We start from the raw sequence: 21,654 nt of genomic DNA, 5'->3' as shown, positions 1-21,654 counted from the left end.
ACTCCATATTATATATCCTTTTTAGCTGCACGCAACGAATACCATTTTTTATTCTTTGAGACCGGCCTTTGGGAGCGAGCTAGTGTTCTGTTAATGAGAACCGCATTCAAATTTAAAATTAAAGTTTCAAACCCCTCTAAGTAAGATCCTCCAAAGTTATTCCTTAACAGAGATGTAGGTAGCTCTATGGTTTCTGGAACTAACATCCGTTTGGTAACTTCCTTAGCATTTTCCTCTTTCCATTTAATTTTTACCTGGGTATTTTGAGTCTCTAACCTGGGCAGAGACAGGTAAGCTGTGCCTGCCCACAGAGATCTCTGGTGCAATGTGAGAGTAAGGAATATTGTATTATGATTGCTTTCCAGTCGTGAGTCTTCCTCCATCTTCTGTAAGAACTTCCGATCATATGATATTATCCAGGAATCAACCGTGGATTTTCTTCCTGCTCCCCGAGAAGTATATTCTGCTGGAAAGACACCCCATGGGGACCCATTAAGGATACAAAGATCCAAACATAACAGTCTTCTGTCCTACACACAAACCTGCCCGATTTGCTTTAGGGTCTTTAAATTGTCTGGGATGCAGGGATTCTCCTGTTACATTCTCATCATAGTGGATCTTACATTGATTAAATAATGCTTGATCATTTGGTCCCATTCTAGCGTTTAAGTCCCCCCCCCCTATAATTATTGCTGCTTTGGGGGTATTTGTCTGAGCAGCCAAGAATAAAACCTTCTATGCTGTCCCAAATCTTATTGATCACACTATTCTTATTAAGTGGAGGAATATAGATATTAAACAGCAAAATATCCACCTGTTTAAATAGCAATAGCAGTTAGACTTATATACCGCTTCATAGGGCTTTCAGCCCTCTCTAAGTGGATTACAGAGTCAGCATATCGCCCCCAACAATCAGATAGATAGATAGATAGATAGATAGATAGATAGATAGATAGATAGATAGATAGATAGATAGATAGAAAGCAATAGCAGTTAGACTTCTATACCGCTAAGGAAGCTGCCCTACGACGCTCAGATGGAACAGCTACCCGAATTCCCATGTCTCCTTCCATACCCCCTTCCTTGGCCTCTTATACACCCGGGCACAGGGCATGGGCCAAGTTTATCAGAGGCAAGGAGGGGAACGATGGGTGGCAGGTAGAGAGCAAAGTTATTCTACCAGATGCACCTCTAAGGATTCCTTTAAAACAAAATTCGTTATCTGCAGGACTACATCCCCAGGGCATCCGTTTCAGCCTGCAGACGGGACACTTGTAAAGACGCGGGGACCAACAACCTCCTTGGATCAGCAGTGGAAGGGACCCTCTCAAGGGCTTCAGACCACCCATACAGCCCTAACAGTGGAAGGCCTGGCATCTTGGATTGATCACTTCCAGAGTGAAGAAATACCCATGATCTGCCCGTCCAGATTCCTGGACTGCGCAGCCTGTGACTTTCTCAGTAGCAGACCTGTGACTGAAGTTATTGTTCTGGAACCAAAAGCCTCCGGAACCATAGTTGTGTGAGAGGACATTTCCCCAAAAGGTGTTTGTAGCTACCCACACAAGGATTAGGAGTTACTCAATTATTACCACTAGCTGATTGGTGCGTCTGTGTGCATGAAGGCTAAGATATTAAGACAAATAAACTTAACAATCTTTGGGATGAGACCACATGATTTTGTTATGTATCTGTGCTCTTCCCATATAGGTGGGTACCTATGTTATGCCCACTTTACCTGAAAGGAAGATTGGAAACCACAGGAATCTTGAACAAATCAGAAAGTACCTGAACCCCTTTCTTTGCTCCGTTGGCTCTGGTCCCTCAATAATGCTTTGTATCATATACAAGCGGTGGGGGAAATCCTAGCCAAGGAGACTGGGGAGTTTTTTATTGCTGCAGCAAAAGAACAAGAAGCCATTTGGACAATGACAGTTCAGAATAGAATGGCTCTAGATATGATATTGGCATCCTAAGGAGATGGGTGAGCACTACTTGGACAACAATGCTGTGTGCAGATTCTGGAGAAATCCTGGAATTCCACAGCTGAACTACACACAACACAAAGAGAGCTGCAACCCCTACTCCCCCATGGAGGAATGGAAAGAGAAGTGGCATTGACTGACAGGAGGGTTGCCTGATTTCACTGGTTAAGGACCTAATAATGACCCTGGCAGGCAAAGTCATTGTTCTCTTAATCACCTGTTGTGCATTACAATGCCTTCTGCTTTGCCTCCCCACCTGTAAGTAAACCAGGAGGTCTCCCAGTACAGGGATATTGCTGTTGGGTGAACCTTGGAAAATGAGGTCATTTTCAGATTCAAAGGGGGGGGGGGATGATGGGCTGGGTGCTAAAGCAAGGTCATAGCACACGCTTGAAAGTAAAGCAGGAAGACTGGAATTGGGGTGTGGGGCTCTGTCTGTCTCACAGGAACAAAGAATGCTTATCAAGAGGAAATATGCATGTGTAAAGCTTGCAGTAATTATGGGTAGCTAGAAAGTTGATAAAAGTAAGGAGAATTAGACAACTTGCAGAGCTCAGCTAAAAGTTAGGAATAGAGATTGGCGGCAGTCAATGAAAGGCCTGTTAGAGAACTCCTGGGGCCTTCGTTAGCCAAGGCTTAGGAATGGCACAGCTAGAGACCAATAGAACAAATGGTAGAATTATTGCTAAAGTGTTTTTTAGAGGACATTTCTTATTATTTCCCCTTGTCCCACCTTCTCCTTTAGTGAAAATGTATAAAGCTTTCTTAATCCTTTGTTCTTGGCCTTTTGACCAGGAACCTTTTTCCTTGGAGTCCTCCAATAAAAAGCAATCACAAAACCTGCCCCTCCTGTCTGGGTCCATCATTGGCTTCCACACCAGGCTCAGACCCCAATTGGGGAGAAGACAAGTGTGTCTTTAAACAGCAACTGCGTGGATACATTTTCTTCCTGGATATCTGAATTTGGAATTCATGCCCAAAAGGAGACCGTCTCCAGTTAAAGAGGAGCTAAGGAGGAGAATCTCCTGCTAGTGAATTTCCTCATAGAAATCAATATCTCATTGTTGGGGAAAAAAAGAAACAGGAAATCATGCAATGTTGATATTCTCCAAGTTGGATTCTTTCTGGGTCTTCAGCTGCTGGAGCCCTCAACATTTGGAAGATGGGCAAAAGAGGGTCATGTCCTTGGGGATTCAGCATCATGAAGCCACGCAGGATTTTCATATCTTACTCTCCAAACTCAGGCACTAAGTTTGGTGTGGAGCCGAAAAGAACTTGATTGCCTGAATTGGGGAGAGTTTGAGAGAAGCAAAGGGGAGCCCAACTGCCAATGACTCTGGGTGGCTTACAAGAGAGGACAATAAAACGGGGAAGAAGATGGGCAAAACACTGTATGAAAATCCAAAGCTCCCAATGGCTCAACGAATAGCCAACCCAGGGGTGGAGGGCTATGTCGCAGGGCACAGTGGCACAGGCAGCAGCCACAACAGGAGTCCCCTCCACAGAGGGAGAGGGTGTAGGAGGAAAATCACACAAACAGACACACAGACACGGTTTCCAAGGGCTCAAAAAGGTTGAAAACTGCAACCAGGAAGAGAGCAGTATTGGAGGGGATTTCCCCCCACTGCTGCAGTTTTTGGAAAGGAGGAGCAGGTGAATGTGGAGAGGGAGGGGCTGGTAAGGCAGCTAAAGTGGGGAGGGGCTGGCTGACTACCGTGCTTACTGTCTCTGGGGTGCATAGGGCATTGCACACCAAGACAACTACACACAAGAACAGCTTTCCCCCACCTGCCATCACTCTGCTCAAGAACGAATTCCCACACCTCCTCCTAAGACTGCATTACTATCTTCTTCTTACTCTTCTCGGTAACTGTCTCTCCCCACTTATGACTATGTTGCTTGTATCTTGACAATTTAGATGGTTCTGTTTCTTTCTTAGTACGATTTGATTGCTTGTTAGTAACTTATGACTATCACCAAGTGTTGTATGTTGATGGATGCCTTTTATTTTACTTCAGGTACACTGTGAGAGGTGATGCACCAAAGACAAATTCCTTGTGTGTCCAATCACACTTGGCCAATAAAGAATTCCCTTCTGCTCTGTCCTATTAACGGAGGACATTTCTTGGGTGAGAAGTGAAGGGAAAGAAAATCCAGTTGCCTCCTGAAAAAGCACCTTTGGGATGAGATCTGCTGCTTGAGCAGAGGGTTCAGCTAGAAGACCTCTAAGGTCCCTTCCAGCTGGCTTGTTCTTATTGTGTCAGCTCAGAAGGGAACTTCCTCCATCAGTCTAAGCCTCACTGGGCTCCAGCATCAGATTAGCTCAGGTCTTCAGTGCAAAACGAGGAGAGCATTAAAAGGGCGGAAAACTCCGTGGCCCCTTCAGCTTTCGCTCACCTGGCTGCACCCCCAGACCTCCCAACCCACCTTGCCTACGGGAGGACCCCAGGGGGAGGGAACGGCTGCAGTCCCAGGAGGGACCCTCGGCCTCCCCCTGCCTGAATGCTGGGATTGGGCGGAGGATTTTCTCCTGAATGGATCCTTTGATGTCTATAAAGGCCTCTCCTCTCAGTGAAGCTCTTTCCACACTCCAGACATTTATGAGGTTTTTCTCCTGTGTGGATCCTTTGATGTGCATAAAGGCTGCTACTCTGACTGAAGCTCTTTCCACACTCCAGACATTTATAAGGTTTTTCTCCTGTGTGGATCCTTTGATGTGCATAAAGGTTGCTCCTCTCAGTGAAGCTCTTTCCACACTCCAGACATTTATGAGGTTTTTCTCCTGTGTGGATCCTTTGATGTCTATAAAGGTGGCTCCTCCGCCTGAAGCTCTTTCCACACTCCAGACATTTATGAGGTTTTTTTCCTGTGTGGATCCTTTGATGTACATAAAGGCTGCTACTCTGCCTGAAGCTCTTTCCACACTCCAGACATTTATGAGGTTTTTCTTCTGTGTGGATCCTTTGATGTGCATAAAAGCTGCTACTCTGACTGAAGCTCTTTCCACACTCCAGACATTTATGAGGTTTTTCTCCTGTGTGGATCCTTTGATGTGCATAAAGGCTGCTCCTTTCAGTGAAGCTCTTTCCACACTCCAGATATTTATGAGGTTTTTCTCCTGTGTGGATCTTTTGATGTTTATAAAGGTTGCCCCTCTGACTGAAGCTCTTTCCACACTCCAGGCATTTATGAGGTTTTTCTCCTGTGTGGATCCTTTGATGTGTATAAAGGGTGTTCCTCTGCCTGAAGCTCTTTCCACACTCCAGACATTTATGAGGTTTTTCTCCTGTGTGGATCCTTTGGTGTGCATAAAGTTTGCTCCTCTCACTGAAGCTCTTTCCACACTCCAGACATTTATGAGGTTTTTCTCCTGTGTGGATCCTTTGGTGTGCATAAAGTTTGCTCCTCTGACTAAAGCTCTTTCCACACTCCAGACATTTATGAGGTTTTTCTCCTAAATGGATCATTTCATGTCTATAAAGGTTGTCCCTCCGACTGAAGATCTTTTCACACTCCAGACATTTATGAGGTTTTTCTCCTGTGTGGATCCTTTGATGTGCATAAAGGCTGCTCCTCTGACTGAAGCTCTTTCCACACTCCAGACATTTATGAGGTTTTTCTCCTAAATGGACCTTTAGATGCTTTCGAAGATACTTATTTCTCTTGAAGAATTTTTCACATTCCGGGCACTGATATCTCTCTTCTTCCTCCTGGATCCTTTGGAGATTTCGGGGTCTTCCGAAGGACCCTCCGCCCTCCAGGCCCATTTCGGCCTCTCCCCCCGTTTCCTCCTCCCCGCATCGCCCCCCCGGTAGCCGCATTTCCCGGGCTCCCCCTGGGCTCATCCCTCCTGCAGCTCCGGAGCCCCCCGGCCTTTCCCCGCCGTCTCCCGGGGCTGCTCCGCGGGGCCCGCTCTCCTCCTCCTCCTCCTCTCGGCCGGCGCTTCCTTCCTTCCCTCCCCCGCCGGGCTCCTCCGTCCTCCTGCAGGGGAGAAAGAGAGGCGGGTCACGGCGGCGCCCCCCTCACCGCAGGAGAGGCCCAGGCCGAGGCCTCCCCTCCCGAGGACCCGAAGGAGACCCTCGCAGGCTGCCACTCCATCCCAGCAGCCTCTACTTACATCCGGTTTCTCCGCCTCCGAAGGGAACCGCTCCTTCCGTCAGCTCTCTGGTTCCGAAAGAGAAGGCGCTCCGCTTCCCAGCCCCTCCTTCCTGCGAAGCCCCGCCTCCTCCTCTCCAGGCACCGCCTCCTTGTCCTTTCCCCCGAAGGAGAAACGGACCCGCTAGAACAGTTCGGTTCTCGGCCTTCCTGATGCCGTTCGACACGGTTCCTCCTGCGGCGTTGACCCCCAAGCGCCCAATTGGGCTCCAGCCTTCCCTTCGCCGCCACGTTCCTTTCTTTTATTTCATTCTCCGCGCCTGGTTCTGCGCCTCATCAACGGTTCCTCTCGGCCTCCGCAGCTCCGCCCACCGAGCTCCTCCTGCTTTCTGCGTCCTCTGCGTCCTTTTCCAGCGTCGTCTGCGCTTGCGCGTCTGTCCCCACTCCGGCCCCTCCTTCCGCCCCGCCCCCCGCCCACAGCCAGCCACCCGGAGAGGCGGAGGGAGGGCGGGGCTGTGGTGGGAGGAGCCGCGGTGGCCCCGCCCCTCCCACCGCCCCTTCCCTTCGGGCGGCTCCTTTGGGCGCGGTAGGCTCCTGGCGGAGGCGGCGGAGCTTCGCTCGGGGAGCTGAAGGGGAGGCTCCGAAGGGAAGGCCCGCCTCCTCCCTTCCCCGGCTTCTCCTGCCAGGCTCCCCCCGGGGGTCTCGGGCGACCCCTGGGAAAAGGCCCTGCCACCCCCAGGAGGAGAACCGCCGGGCCAGGAGCCAAGCAGCCGAAGGGATCCCGGGAAGGGACGGAGCTCAGCCCGAGGGGATCCCGGGAGACGAGGGAGCCCAGGAGGGACGGGGGGATCCACTGGAAAGCCAGGGATCCCAAGGGGGGGGAGAAGCGGATCCCAGGAGGGGATCCCCCCACCCTTTCCTGCAGGGGGGGGGAAGGACCCCTCCTCCTCCCTTTGGGGCTGAGCAGGGGGGAGACCAGCCGCGGGGGGAACTCTGGGCCCCCTGGAGAAGGAGCTGGAGAGGCTCCTGCAGTTGCTTTGCTTCAGTGGCTCCTCTGGACTGGATCCCCTGCGGTTGAGGAGGCCCTCTGGCCACAGGGACCCCCAACCCTGCAGCGGAGGAGACCCCGAGGCCCCCCATGGCACAAGAGCCGCTGGACGTCCCAGCCGAGGAGACCAAAAAGGCCCCCCAGCTCCGGACAAAGTCTGGCTAGGACCAAACAGGGGCCGGAGAAGGCGGGGTGGGAACAGGGGGCGCAAATAAACTCTGTACATGCTCAGGGGCTGCAGTGGCCTGTTGAAGGACGGTTGAAGATCCTGGGAAAGGACATCCCACGTCTTTTGTGTCCCGTGAGTGGCAGCTGCCAGCTGGCCTCTAATTGAAATGGGCCCAATTGGCTGTGGAAGGGACAGTAGACCACAAAGAGATCTCCACTCTGCCTGGAAGAAGCAAAGGCGAACCGCTTCCACATTGGGGCTTCATAAATGAGAAATACACTTCCTAAGGTGGGAAACGTGGCCCCACGTGGCTCTGTCTAAAACTGCCCCCTTGGCTGGGGACCCATCAGCAAAGCCCTTTAAAATATCCCAGTAACGTTCTGGTTGGTCAAGTGACCGACCCTCTTTATGTCCGTCCCTAGCTATGACCTTGATGGCAAGCTCCATTACGATATTTATGTATATACTTGAACACTTGAATAATAATTCTTTAACATGCAATGCACAAATAAAGTGCAAATGTATAATGTTCCCTGGCTATAATTTCTTGGAAAGCGTAAAGGAGAAATCTGAAAAAGGGGCAAAGCTAAAAGAGGATAGAAAAAAATATTTTGTTTGTGACTTTGTTGACTATGGAAAACTCAAGAGCAAAACCAAGAAATTCAATCATTAAATGATACCTAAAGGAGAGTTTTCTTAAATTAAGGCCTCGGAGTCATTAGATCTGCAAATCAGAGTCTCCAGCCCTCATTTGCACCCATCCCTTACTCTTCTCTTCCCCTTCATATCCTCTCTCCTCCTCTTCCTATCCCTCCCCATCTCCCTCTCCTTTCCTCTTTTTTTCTTCCCCTTTCCTTCTTCCCTTTCCTCTCCCTTACTCTTCTCTACCTCTTCCCCTTCATATCCCCTCTCCTCTGTCTTTCTTCCTTCTTCCCTTTGCTCTCCCCTACTGCCCTCTAAACTTCCCCTTCATATCCTCTCTCCTCCTCTTCCTATCCCTCCCCATCTCCCTCTCCTTTACTCTTTCTTCTTTTCCTTCTTCCCTTTGCTCTCCAGTACTCCCCTCTACCTCTTCCCCTTCATATCCTCTCTCCTCCTCTTCCAATCCCTCCCCATCTCCCTCTCCTCTCTTCTTTCCCTTCTTCCCTTTGCTCTCCCTTACTCTTCTCTACCTCTTCCCCTTCATATCCCCTCTTATCTCTTCCTATCCCTCCCCATCTGCCTCTCCTTTTTTCTTTCTTCTTTCCCTTTCCTCTCACCTACTCCTCTCTATCTCTTCCCCTTCATATCCTCTCTCCTCTCTTCCTATCAGTCCCCATCTCCCTCTCCTCTCCTTTCCCTTCTTCCCTTTGCTCTCCCCTACTCCTCTCTATCTCTTCCCCTTCATATCCTCTCTCCTCTCTTCCTATCCCTCCCCATCTGCCTCTCCTTTCCTCTTTCTTCTTTCCCTTTCCTCTCCCCTACTCCTCTCTACTTCTTCAGCTTCATATCCTCCCAAAAGGAGACCGTCCCCAGTTAAAGAGGAGCTAAGGAGGAGAATCTCCTGCTAGTGAATTTCCTCATAGAAATCAATATCTCATTGTTGGGGGGAAAAAGAAACAGGAAATCATGCAATGTTGATATTCTCCAAGTTGGATTCTTTCTGGGTCTTCAGCTGCTGGAGCCCTCAACATTTGGAAGATGGGCAAAAGAGGGTCATGTCCCTGGGGATTCAGCACCATGAAGCCATGCAGGATTTTCTTTTGGCAGAAATTGTTCAAGGGAGACAGGATTTCTTTTTCCTGTCCTGCATGGCCGTATTACTTGGGGATTCAGGAAAAGTTCTCTCCCCTAAGCAGAAACGATGGAGGGAGCTCACCTGGGGTGACGGAAGAAAACACAAAAGAGCCTGGCAAAAGGAAGGGAAGGCGATGGGAAGTTCATCCAGAGGCACATTAATGAGTGGAGCCTCCCTGGACAGAGGCAGTCTACATACACAAACCTGCTCAGGAGCCTTGGAAGGAGCCCCTCCCCCCTCCTGGATCCCTTGGGGCCCCCGGGGTCTTCCGAAGGACCCGCCTCCTCCTCCTCTTCCTCCTCCTCTCGGGCGGCGCTTCCTTCCTTGCTTCCTCCGTCGTCCTGCAGGGGGGAGAGAGAGGCCGAAGCCTCCGCCTCCCACGGAGGTCCTTCCTCGTAGGGAACATAGAATATGGCCAGGACTGGACAAAGGAGTCTGTGACATCCAGTGAGGCTAAACCAAGCCGCGAGCACCGAGAATCTTCACGCTCTTCTCCATGCCCTTCTTGCAGAAAATGACAGGCGTTAGACTTCTCAGGATACAGGAAAAGTCTATTTGGCAGCCAGGTTCAGAAAGGGAGCCCATGGCTTAGCATCGCAAGTTCTGAACACCCTTCATTATCCATGCACGCGTTCTTATACATTCCCAAAAGCATTGCAACACGGAAACACTTAACTCATTTCTTAGAGGTTACCTTGAGGAGAGAAGCCTTAGAAGGAGACGGGGTCTTACTTCTCCTTTTGTTTATGGAGGACGTGTCATTAAGGAACTTTAATTGAACCTTGGACTTTTGACATAGGTTTTGACATAGGGACGTTGGCTGGAACATCTTGTGGTTAGGCACCGGCTTCCTGTCCTTTTGGAAGCTGCAACTCTGCCTATGTGACTTTTTAATATAGAAGTAAAGGGGTCCCGAGAGGCTGTCCAGCCTGACCCAGTAGGTTGTCACACTTAATGTCCAAATCTCACTTTATGTCCTACTTTACGCTCCTTGGCTCCTCGCAACTGCAATAGATGCCCAGAAGAGGCTTTTGGGGCTGTCGGGCTGAAAACCGAAGCCCTATTCGCCCCAAAAGTGGCTGCACCAGTAAAGAAGGCCTCCAGGTGGCTGCCGGCTTAAAAACATGGCCACGGGAATGCTGACTGAGCCTCGGAGCCCTGCAGTGGAGGAAGGGCCCCAGAACCGCCAGCTGAGGCCTCTCTTGCCACCCCCCACCCCCCCAGTCCCCCAGTCTCCCTTGGCTGCCTAAGCCTGCCAGCCAGGCCACCTTACCTGCTGCCTGCTCACCTGCCTGCTCCTTGCATCCATCACATCGGAAAGCTGCTGATTCTGCCTGCTTTTTTCCCTTTATGCTTTTAAAGTTTTTTTAAAAAAATATTTATTGTGTATAGAATATTTTAATGGTTTTATTTTAATTTATTGTGTATAGAATATTATTATTTTTAAATAATCTTTATTGGTTATACATTTTTTTAATAAGACATACAAATACAACTTTAAACATACAAACACACACACCCCTGACAGTCATTCACAGCCCAACATTTTTTTTCTTCCTCATTGTTTAGTCTCTAATCGGCATCTTCTTGTTACAAAATTCAGGGATCTGTTACAATAGTTCACTTTTACTTCCCATTGTTAAGAGCTGCTATTTTAACTTTCCCCGTTTTAAGTCCCTGCTGTTCTCTTTGTCGCCCACATATACCACAGGTTCCAGCTCAGATAATGTTCCGTTTCTCCTTTGTCCCTCAGCCAACCCGTCATTCTGTCCATTTCTGCACACTCATAAATCTTTTTAAGTATGGCATCTGCAACGGTCGCTAAGTGTGAAAAATGGTCATCAGTCACTTTTTTCAATGCCATTGTAACTTTGGTCACTAAAGTGATGATGTTTGCTGCATATCAATAGAATAAAAAAGTTGTTACACTCCTACTTGGAAGTTTCAACATACAGCCTCAATTGTTCTAATGTAGGGTCAGCTGTTGCTACTTTTCAATAGGTAGATGACAGGTAGGTAGGTAGGTAGGTAGGTAGGTAGGTAGGTAGGTAGGTTTATTCTGAAGATAAAAGTTTATGTACACCAGGGACGTTTGAATGAAAGCTGGGAGAGGAAATTGGACAAATGAACAGAATAGTATACTACTCTAAAGGAATAAATGTGCTCTGGCTAATAAATGCACAGAGCAAAGATTTATAAAAATAGAAATGTCAGTATGAAATTACAAGCTATTACCTTATGCATTAATTAAATATATATCCTGCTTCCCCCCCCCAACTCAAAGTGGCCTGCATGCAATGTTCTCTCTATTTTTTTTTTCAGTGTGAGCGGAAAAGTATAGTGTTTGAGTGGCACATTTTCATGCCTGAGTACCTGAATTTTTTTCACAGATGTCACCTAAGACAACAACAAAATCAGTATTATTTGAAACTCAAAGTTATGTTTATTCAAGGTACCCGCTTAATTAAAAGTGTTATATAATATCAGTATCACTTAACAACGGTCCTGCTTAGCAACCAAAATGTTGGCTCAGAAACTCTGGCATTGAAGCACGCAAGTCTTAAAGCTGTCAAGTTACAAGACCTTTTCACCCCTAACCCTTTAGGAAAAAAAATCCCAAGGGTCTTCAAATCTGATAGCTTTAAGCCTTGTGGACTTCAACTCCCAGAATTCCTCCTCCAGTCATGTTGGCTCAGGAACTCTGGCATTGAAGCATGCAAGTCTTAAAGCTGTCAAGTTCCAAGACCTTTGCACACCCTTTAGGAAAAAAAAACCCAGGGGTCTTCAAACCTGACAGCTTTAAGCCTTGTGGACTTAAATTCCCAGAATTCCTCCTCCAGCCGCGCACCTTAGAGGGAACAGTGCCTGCATGGTGCCATCTCCTCCAATTTTTTATCACCGTCTGAGTTAAGCTAAGTGAAGATAGAGGAATAATAAAAGTCACCTCCTGTATTGAGTTTCTGTGGTTGAGAATAGGGCAGAGCCTGACTTCCCACATCCGACACCTGCTAGAGGCTGTGAGAGTTTTCTTTCTGAGCAAGAAAATTTTGTGACCAGCAAGGTCATAAAATCTACTAATGAAAGGATAAATCCCTATTTGCGAAATAGCCAGAATATTCTCCCCAAATTTAAAAGATTCCTCTTCTGGAATGACAAACCATGTCTAAAAGCGCTCTACCAGAGAGGGAGTCTGATCATTAAGGTGGAAGAGTAGAAATACAATAGAGAAATTCATCGTCAAGTTTTCTTTTGCTCTGCTGGGGGATTGGGGCAAGTCATTTTCTCTTAGCTCTACCTACTTCATGAAAGTATTTTGGAAAAATGGGAGAAAGGAGGTGATGCTTTGAGTTCCTAAATGGAAAAAAGGAATATATATCTAAAAAATAAATGTTAAGTCAGATTTTTCCCTGCAAAGTGTTCATGAAATAGACCAGGTTGAAAACAAAATTCCAACAAAATTACCCCTAATCGGTTATGGAATAATTAAGGCTGACTCTGAAGTAGTTAAATATATAATAATTATGCTAACTAATAATATAAGACTGTAGGGATTAATATCAGTAGCTTTTCTACTGCCCATAAGCTATTTTCTTAAAATCTAGGTGTGAATGCTCTATATTATTATTTAATGTTGAGATACCAAAAAGATGAACACAAAGACAATACAAAGACTTGAAACTACAGGTAGTCCTAGACTCAACAACAGTTCATTTAGTGACTATTTAAAGTTACAGCAGCACTGAAAAAAGTGACTTATGACAAGTTTCTACACTTCTAAATGTTGCAGCATCTCCATGGTCATGTGATCAAAATCAATGGACGGACGGACCATGCAGACTTTCTCCACACCTGCTTAGCGACCCTTCTTGTCCCTCCACAGTCCAGTCCAGTGTCTTACCTGTTCCTGCTGCCTCTCTGCCTGCCTCTCCCTGTTCCTTCCATCCATCGCATCAGAGTTCGGCTGATTCTGCCTGCTGGTAAGGGAGCCGGGTTTTTTTCTTTTATTTTTTCAATGTATTTTAAAATAATATTTTATTTATTGTGCATAGGATTTTTTAAAATAGTTTTATTCCGTGTGGATTCTTTTTTTAAATTGTCTTAGACTATTTTAGAAAAGATTCTATCCGAAATAAATTGAAATAAACCATTTTTAAAATTTTTATGCACAATACATTTCAAAGTATTGTGCATAGAATTTTTTAAAAAGGTTTATTTCAATTTATTTTGGATAAAATCTTTTTTAAAATAGTCAGGAGTCATTGACACTGAATTTGCACTTTTAATAATCAGGAAGCACATACTGAGTTTCTTTGAAAGAAAATCCAATAATTTAAAAATCCAATAATGTGTTTCCTAGTATAATTTGATTGCTTATTAGTAACCTATGACTATCACTAAGTGTTGTAGCTTATGATTCTTGATGAATGTATTCTATTTTATTTTTCTTTATGTACACTGAGAGCATATTCACCAAAGACAAATTCCTTGTGTGTCCAATCACACTTGGCTAATAAACTATTCTACTCTATTCTACTCTACTCTATTCATTTCTATTTCAATTCTAATAAGGAGTTTACTTTCTCTCTCTTGAAAATGTAAGCTAGCATAAGGCATTATAATGCAAGCTAGCCTTAGCTTTCAAACAGTTCATTTAGTGACCAAAGTTACAATGGCATTGAAAAAAGTGACTGATGACCATTTTTCACACTTAGCAACCATTTTCACACTTAGCGACTGTTGCAGCATCCTCATGGTCACACGATCAAAATTTTGATGTTTGGCAACAGATTTGTATTTATGATGGTTTCAGTGTCCTGGGGTCATGTAATCACCTTTTGTGACCTTTTGACAAAGTCAAATGGGGAAACCAGATTCACTTATGCTACTAACTTTTCGGCTGCAGTTATTCACTTAAGAACTGTGGCAAGAAAGGTGGTATAATGGGGCAAAATTCACCTAACAAATGTCTCAGGAACAAAAATTTTGGGCTCAGCTGTGGTCAAGGACTACCTGTACATTAACCACCCTTTCTCTGGAGACAATAGCAATAGCAGTAGACTTATATACCGCTTCATAGGCCTTTCAGGCCTCTCTAAGCGGTTTACAGAGAGTCAGCATATTGCCCCCAACAATCTGGGTCCTCATTTTACCCACCTCGGAAGGATGGAAGGCTGAGTCAACCCTGAGCCGGTGAGATTTGAACCGCTGACCTGCTGATCTAGCAGTAGCCTGCAGTGCTGCATTTAACCACTGCACCACCTTGGCATGGTCATTCTCACTGCTTCAACTGTGGGAGGGGGGTTCTTGGGGAGCAAAACATTTTTGGTTCCTACACCTGTGGATTAACATCACGTCTCCTTGGATGAGCAGCCAGGGATAGAATCTGATTCCTTTAGGTCAGTGCTTCTCAACCTTGGTCCACCTGAAGATGCGTGGACTTCAACTCCCAGAATTCCCCAGCCAGCTGGCTTGGCGGATTCTGGGAGTTGAAGTCCACGCATCTTCAGGTGGACCAAGGTTGAGAAACACTGCTTTAGATGGAGAGAAAAGTTGATGGAAAGAATCCTAAAAGCTACTTAATGTTAACAGTAAAATAACTAGATAAAAGCAGAGATTGAGTCTCCAAATCATAGTTAGATAGTAATGTTCTTCTTGCCTTGCAATGAAGAGTAATGGGGACCATTTAAAAAAAACCTAGCAAGGAGGGAAGTGTGTCAAAATATTGTGCATAGAATTTTTAAAAATGGTTTATTTCAATTTATTTTTGAGAGAATAGAATTTTTAAAAATTCTATGCACAATACATTTCAAAGTATTGAGTATAGAATTTTTTAAAATGGTTTTACTTCAACTTATTCTTTGTGGAATAGTTTGAAATGGTTACAGTGTAAATTATTGCTGGTGTAATACTTAACAATGGTTTTTAAGGATTTCTTTTATTTATAGAATATCTTTTTAAATTATTTTGGGGGGAATATTATTTTTTAATTATTTATAAAATATATTTACTACAAGAAATGCAATATGTTCAGACCAGGTTTATGTGTCTCAAAGTGGCTGCTATTCTATGGGCAGGCCAGGTTGGTGCAAGGCAGCTTTGCCAGATTTAGTGTTTCACCCTTGTTCAATTTTATATCGTATTAATAGCATTAATTATACGATTATAAAATCGTATAATTTTAATTTTGTTTTAGATTATTAACACAATGAGTAAGAAAAAGAGGATGCATATTACAATACTATTTTTGCGTTGTATGAAAATTTCTGTTGCTCCATATACAATTTTTAGTCAAGCCCACCCACCCCCCTCTTGTCCATGGTGTCCCCTCTTTACCAATCTGAAAATCTGGTCACCTTATACAAGACCTACAAGCGCTGCCTGGTGGGAACATGCCCCATTCTGAATTTTGCTATCTTTTTCCTCCCATTTTTCTATTGTATATGTTTTAACAAAATAGTTTCAATGATTTTATTGTTATTTTATTTTGGGGGCTTATTGGGGGGTTGTTTATGTTCTAATTTTAATGGCAGCTACATACATTGAATATATCACTAAATAAAATGTGGTAAACTGATTTCTTGACTTTGAAGTTTCCATTCCCCTCCCACAAAAGGGGAAGCCTGTTTACAGTGATAACTGCGGACAACGAGATACATTTTGAAAAAGTTGGACAAAGTTTCTTTGAAATGTCTCACAAGATTGTTCTCCGACTGTGCTTCTCAGTGCTTTTCTTAAGAGCTGGTAAGTTGTTTTTACTGTGTTTCTAGCAGATTCAAACCAGGACTGAAATGAATGTTTTGTCTTTTTGGGTTCATCATAATTTTCAGATTTAAAGATTTAAAACTGCGGTGGAACTTTATCTCCACCCAAAAAAGCTGAGTTGGAGAACCTCAAGAAAAAGGGAGATAAGTTTGAAATAAATTCTAGCACAAGAAATAGAAAACATTTTCTGCATTTTTTCTTTACAAAATATAAGAAACATATAGATAACGCCATTATTTATGTTTTGTGGGAATATGCTACTTAACAGTATAGTCTAAATTAAGAGGAGTAAAAATTCAATTTCATACCCAAACATAATGCAGGTCCAGAGCAGTAAATAAAGAATTCAAAGTCCCATTTCATTTCATTTACTCAAATAACCACAAAACATTGAAAAAAACGAGAGGAACTGAAAAAGTTAAAAACAGGAAACAGATTTTTTTTTAAAGCAAAAACCCCAAAGTTTGGAGAATACAGAAATAATTTTATAATCACCAAGAAATACATTGATTTAAAATAGGCCTAGCTAATATTTTAATCATCAAATGCATTTGTAAAGGTAGACAATTTTTAACAGCAGTATCTTGGTTAGGGCCAGTGAGGGGTTTTTTAATACAATTTTTGTGTAAAGTGAAAATGCAGAAACAGTTTATTGAACAGTAGCGGAAGGAAATAAAATATCTCAAACTGCCAAATACCACAAAGGCAAAAGTGAGGCACAAAAATATCTAAATGCTGAAAAGCAATTGAAATAATCACAAGAACAAAGAATGCTTATCAACAGGAAATATGCATGTGTAAAGCTTGCAGCAATTATGGGTAGCTAGAAAGTGGATAACAGTAACAAGAATTAGACAACTTGCAGAGCTCAGCTAAAAGTGAAGAATCGAGATGGCCGGCAGCAAATAAACCGTCTGTTAGAGAACTCCTGGGGCCTTCGTTAGCCAAGGCTTAGGAATGGCACAGCTAGAGACCAATAGAACAAATGGTAGAATTATTGCTAAAGTGTTTTTTAGAGGACATTTCTTATTATTTCACCTTGTCCCGCCTTCTCCTTTAGTGAAAATGTATAAAGCTTTCTTAATCCTTTGTTCTTGGCCTTTTGACCAGGAACCTTTTTCCTTGGAGTCCTCCAATAAAAAGCAATCACAAAACCTGCCCCTCCTGTCTGGGTCCATCATTGGCTTCCACACCAGGCTCAGACCCCAATTGGGGAGAAGACAAGTGTGTCTTTAAACAGCAACTGCGTGGATACATTTTCTTCCTGGATATCTGAATTTGGAATTCATGCCCAAAAGGAGACCGTCTCCAGTTAAAGAGGAGCTAAGGAGGAGAATCTCCTGCTAGTGAATTTCCTCATAGAAATCAATATCTCATTGTTGGGGAAAAAAAGAAACAGGAAATCATGCAATGTTGATATTCTCCAAGTTGGATTCTTTCTGGGTCTTCAGCTGCTGGAGCCCTCAACATTTGGAAGATGGGCAAAAGAGGGTCATGTCCTTGGGGATTCAGCATCATGAAGCCACGCAGGATTTTCATATCTTACTCTCCAAACTCAGGCACTAAGTTTGGTGTGGAGCCGAAAAGAACTTGATTGCCTGAATTGGGGAGAGTTTGAGAGAAGCAAAGGGGAGCCCAACTGCCAATGACTCTGGGTTTCTTACAAGAGAGGACAATAAAACGGGGAAGAAGATGGGCAAAACACTGTATGAAAATCCAAAGCTCCCAATGGCTCAACGGAGAGCCAACCCAGGGGTGGAGGGCTATGTCGCAGGGCACAGTGGCACAGGCAGCAGCCGCAACAGGAGTCCCCTCCAAAGAGGGAGAGGGTGTAGGAGGAAAAAAAAACACACACACACACACACACAGAGACACGGTTTCCAAGGACTCAAAAAGGTTGAAAACTGCAACCAGGAAGGGGGCAGTATTGGAGGGGATTTCCCCCCACTGCTGCAGTTTTTGGAAAGGAGAAGCAGGTGGATGTGGAGAGGGAGGGGCTGGTAAGGCAGCTAAAGTGGGGAGGGGCTGGCTGACTACTGTGCTTACTGTCTCTGGGGTGCATAGGGCACTGCACACCAAGACAACTACACACAAGAACAGCTTTCCCCCACCTGCCATCACTCTGCTCAACAACGAATTCCCACACCTCCTCCTAAGACTGCATTACTATCTTCTTCTTACTCTTCTCGGTAACTGTCTCTCCCCACTTATGACTATGTTGCTTTTATCTTTACAATTTAGATGGTTCTGTTTCTTTCTTAGTATGATTTGATTGCTTATTAGTAACTTACGACTATCACCAAGTGTTGTATGTTGATGGATGCCTTTTATTTTACTTCAGGTACACTGTGAGAGGTGATGCACCAAAGACAAATTCCTTGCGTGTCCAATCACACTTGGCCAATAAAGAATTCCCTTCTGCTCTGTCCTATTAACGGAGGACATTTCTTGGGTGAGAAGTGAAAGCAAAGAAAATCCAGTTGCCTCCTGAAAAAGCACCTTTGGGATGAGATCTGCTGCTTGAGCAGAGGGTTGGGCTAGAAGACCTCTAAGGTCCCTTGCAGCTGGCTTGTTCTCATTGTGTCAGCTGAGAAGGGAACTTCCTCCATCGGTCTAAGCCTCACTGGGCTCCAGCATCAGATTAGCTCAGGTCTTCAGTGCAAAACGAGGAGAACATTAAAAGAGCAGAAAACTCTGTGGCCCCTTCAGCTTTCGCTCGCCTGGCTGCACCCCCAGACCTCCCAACCCACCTTGCCTAGGGGAGGACCCCGGAGGGAGGGAACGGCTGCAGTCCCAGGAGGGACCCTCGGCCTCCCCCTGCCTGAATGCGGGGACCAGGCAGAGGTTTTTCTCCTGTGTGGATCCTTTGATGTGTATAAAGGTTGCCCCTCCAACTGAAGCTCTTTCCACACTCCAGACATTTATGAGGTTTTTCTCCTGTGTGGATCATTTGATGTGTATAAAGGTTGCTACTCTGACTGAAGCTCTTTCCACACTCCAGGCATTTATGAGGTTTTTCTCCTGTGTGGATCCTTTGATGTTTATAAAGGTTGCCCCTCTGACTGAAGCTCTTTCCACACTCCAGGCATTTATGAGGTTTTTCTCCTGTATGGATCCTCTGATGTCTATAAAGTTTATCCCTCAGGCTGAAGCTCTTTCCACACTCAAGGCATTTATGAGGTTTTTCTCCTGTGTGGATCATTTGATGTGTATAAAGTTTGCCCCTCTGACTGAAGATCTTTCCACACTCCAGACATTTATGAGGTTCTTCTCCTGTGTGGATCCTTCGATGTGTATAAAGCTTGCCCCTCCGACTGAAGCTCTTTCCACACTCCAGACATTTATGAGGTTTTTCTCCTGTGTGGATCCTTTGATGTCTATAAAGTTTGCTCCTGTGACTGAAGCTCTTTCCACACTCCAGGCATTTATGAGGTTTTTCTCCTGTGTGGATCCTTTGATGTGTATAAAGGTTGCTCCTCCGACTGAAGCTCTTTCCACACTCCAGACATTTATGAGGTTTTTCTCCTGTGTGGATCCTTTGATGTCTATAAAGGTTGCTCCTCCGACTGAAGCTCTTTCCACACTCCAGACATTTATGAGGTTCTTCTCCTGTGTGGATCCTTTGATGTGCATAAAGGCTGCACCTATGACTGAAACTCTTTCCACACTCCAGACATTTATGAGGTTTTTCTCCTGTGTGGATCTTTAGATGCTTTCGAAGATACTGATTTCTCTTGAAGAATTTTTCACATTCCGGGCACTGATATCTCTCTTCTTCCTCCTGGATCCTTTGAGGATTCCGGGGTCTTCCGAAGGACCCTCCGCCCTCCAGGCCCGTCTCGGCGTCTGCCCCCGTTTCCTCCTCCCCGCATCGCCCTCCAGGCAGCCGCCTTTCCCGGGCTCCCCCTGGGCTCATCCCTCCTGCAGCTCTGGAGCCCCCCGGCCTTTCCCCGCCGTCTCCCGGGGCTGCTCCGCGGGGCCCGCTCTCCTCCTCCTCCTCTCGGGCGGCGCTTCCTTCCTTCCCTCCCCCGCCGGGCTCTTCCGTCCTCCTGCAGGGGAGAAAGAGAGGCGGGTCACGGCGGCGTCCCCCTCACCGCAGGAGAGGCCCAGGCCGAGGCCTCCCCTCCCGAGGACCCGAAGGAGACCCTCGGAGGCTGCCACTCCGTCCCAGCCGACTCTACTTACTTCCGGTGTGTCCGCCTCCGAAGGGAACCGCTCCTTCCGTCAGCTCTCTGGTTCCGAAAGGGAAGGCGCTCCGTTTCCCAGCCCCTCCTTCCTGCGAAGCCCCGCCTCCTCCTCTCCAGGCACCGCCTCCTTGTCGTTCCCCCGAAGGAGAAAGGGACCCGCTATAACAGTTCGGTTCTCAGCCTTCCTGATGCCGTTCGACACGGTTCCTCCTGCGGCGGTGACCCGCAAGCGCCAAATTGGGCTCCAGCCTTCCCTTCGCCGCCACGTTCCTTTCCTTTATTTCATTCTCCGCGCCTGGATCTCCGCCTCAGCAACGGTCCCTCTCGGCCTCCGTAACTCCGCCCACCGAGCGCCGTCGCTGGGAGGGAGCTGCTTTTCCAGCGTCCTCTGCGCTTGCGCGTCTGTCCCCACTCCGGCCCCTCCTTCCGCCCCGCCCCCCCGCCCCCAGCCAGCCCCACGAAGAGGCGGAGGGAGGGCGGGGCTTCGGTGGGAGGAGCCGCGGTGGCCCCTCCCCTCCCACCGCCCCTTCCCTTCGGGCGGCTCCTTCGGGCCCGGGTGGCTCCTGGCGGGGGCGGCGGAGCTTCGGCCTGGGAGCTGAAGGGGAGGCTCCGAAGGGAAGGCCCGCGTCCTCCCTTCCCCGGCTTCTCCTGCCAGGCTCCCCCCGGGGGTCTCGGGCGACCCCTGGGAAAAGGCCCTGCCACCCCCAGGAGGAGAACCGCCGGGCCAGGAGCCGAGCAGCCGAAGGGATCCCGGGAAGGGACGGAGCTCAGCCCGAGGGGATCCCGGGAGGCCATTGGGAGACGAGGGAGCCAAGGAGGGACGGGGGATCCACTGGAAAGCCAGGGATCCCAAGGTGGGATCGGGAACCAGATGGAAAGAAGCGGATCCCAGGAGGGGATCCCCCCACCCTTTCCTGCAGGGGGGGGAACGGACCCCTCCTCCTCCTCCCTTTGGGGCTGAGCAGGGGGGAGACCAGCCGCGGGGGGAGCTCTTGGCCCCCTGGAGAAGGAGCTGGAGAGGCTCCTGCAGTTGCTCTGCTTCGGTGGCTCCTCTGGACTGGATCCCCTAGACCGGATCCCCTGCGGTTGAGGAGGCCCTCTGGCCACAGGGACCCCCAACCCTGCAGCGGAGGAGACCCTGAGGCCCCCCATGGCACAAGAGCCGCTGGACGTCCCAGCCGAGGAGACCAAAAAGGGCCCCCAGCTCCGGACAAAATCTGGCTACGACCAAACAGGGGCCGGAGAAGGCGGGGATGGAACAGGGGGCGCAAATAAACTCTGTACATGCTCAGGGGCTGCAGTGGCCTGTTTTCCAGAAAGGCCGGTTGGAGATCCTGGGAAAGGTCACCCCATGCCAAACGTGTCCCGTGAATGGCAGCTGCCACCTGGCCTCTAATTGAAATGGGCCCAATTGGCTGTGGAAGGGACAGGAGACCACAAAGAGATCTCCCCTCTGCCTGGAAGAAGCAAAGGCGAACCGCTTCCACATTGGGGCTTCATAAATCAGAAATACACTTCCTAAGGTGGGAAACGTGGCCCCAGGTGGGTCTGTCTAAAACTGCCCCCTTGGCTGGGGACCCATCAGCAAAGCCCTTTAAAATATCCCAATAACGTTCTGGTTGATCAGGTGA

At 47.0% G+C, this 21,654-nt stretch overlaps 3 protein-coding genes across 3 annotated transcripts in view; 1 reads left to right on the top strand and 2 right to left on the bottom strand.

Moving 5' to 3' along the window:
- Window positions 1-3,968: 3,968 nt before the first annotated feature.
- On the bottom strand, window positions 3,969-6,434 carry LOC148042312 (uncharacterized). Its single transcript, XM_087702980.1, has 2 exons — window positions 6,103-6,434; window positions 3,969-5,966 (listed from the first exon to the last, which is right to left on the bottom strand). Coding segments are annotated over exons 1-2 (1,551 nt in total). The 5' UTR covers window positions 6,105-6,434; the 3' UTR covers window positions 3,969-4,417.
- Window positions 6,435-15,712: 9,278 nt separating this feature from the next.
- The window catches only part of LOC148042286 (SLAM family member 6-like), a 979,974-nt gene continuing 974,032 nt past the window's right edge, over window positions 15,713-21,654 (top strand). Inside the window, exon 1 of the mRNA XM_087703035.1 lies at window positions 15,713-15,815. Coding sequence (XP_087559161.1) covers window positions 15,761-15,815 — 55 coding nt within the window. The 5' untranslated portion in view covers window positions 15,713-15,760. The remainder of the gene's footprint in view (window positions 15,816-21,654) is intronic.
- Window positions 16,016-21,654, bottom strand: part of LOC148042311 (uncharacterized) — a 47,353-nt gene continuing 41,714 nt past the window's right edge. Inside the window, 1 exon segment of the mRNA XM_087702988.1 lies at window positions 16,016-19,381. Within this exon segment, the coding sequence (XP_087559114.1) occupies window positions 18,592-19,381 (790 nt within the window). The 3' untranslated portion in view covers window positions 16,016-18,591.

This window comes from Thamnophis sirtalis, unplaced genomic scaffold, assembly GCF_051295495.1.
Source record: "Thamnophis sirtalis isolate CommonGarterSnake01/CBP01778 unplaced genomic scaffold, rThaSir2_p1.2 scaffold_18, whole genome shotgun sequence".
Lineage (NCBI taxonomy): Eukaryota > Metazoa > Chordata > Lepidosauria > Squamata > Natricidae > Thamnophis > Thamnophis sirtalis.
The sequence above is the reverse complement of the archived record's forward strand: the minus strand, read 5'-3'. Positions and strand labels throughout refer to the sequence as shown.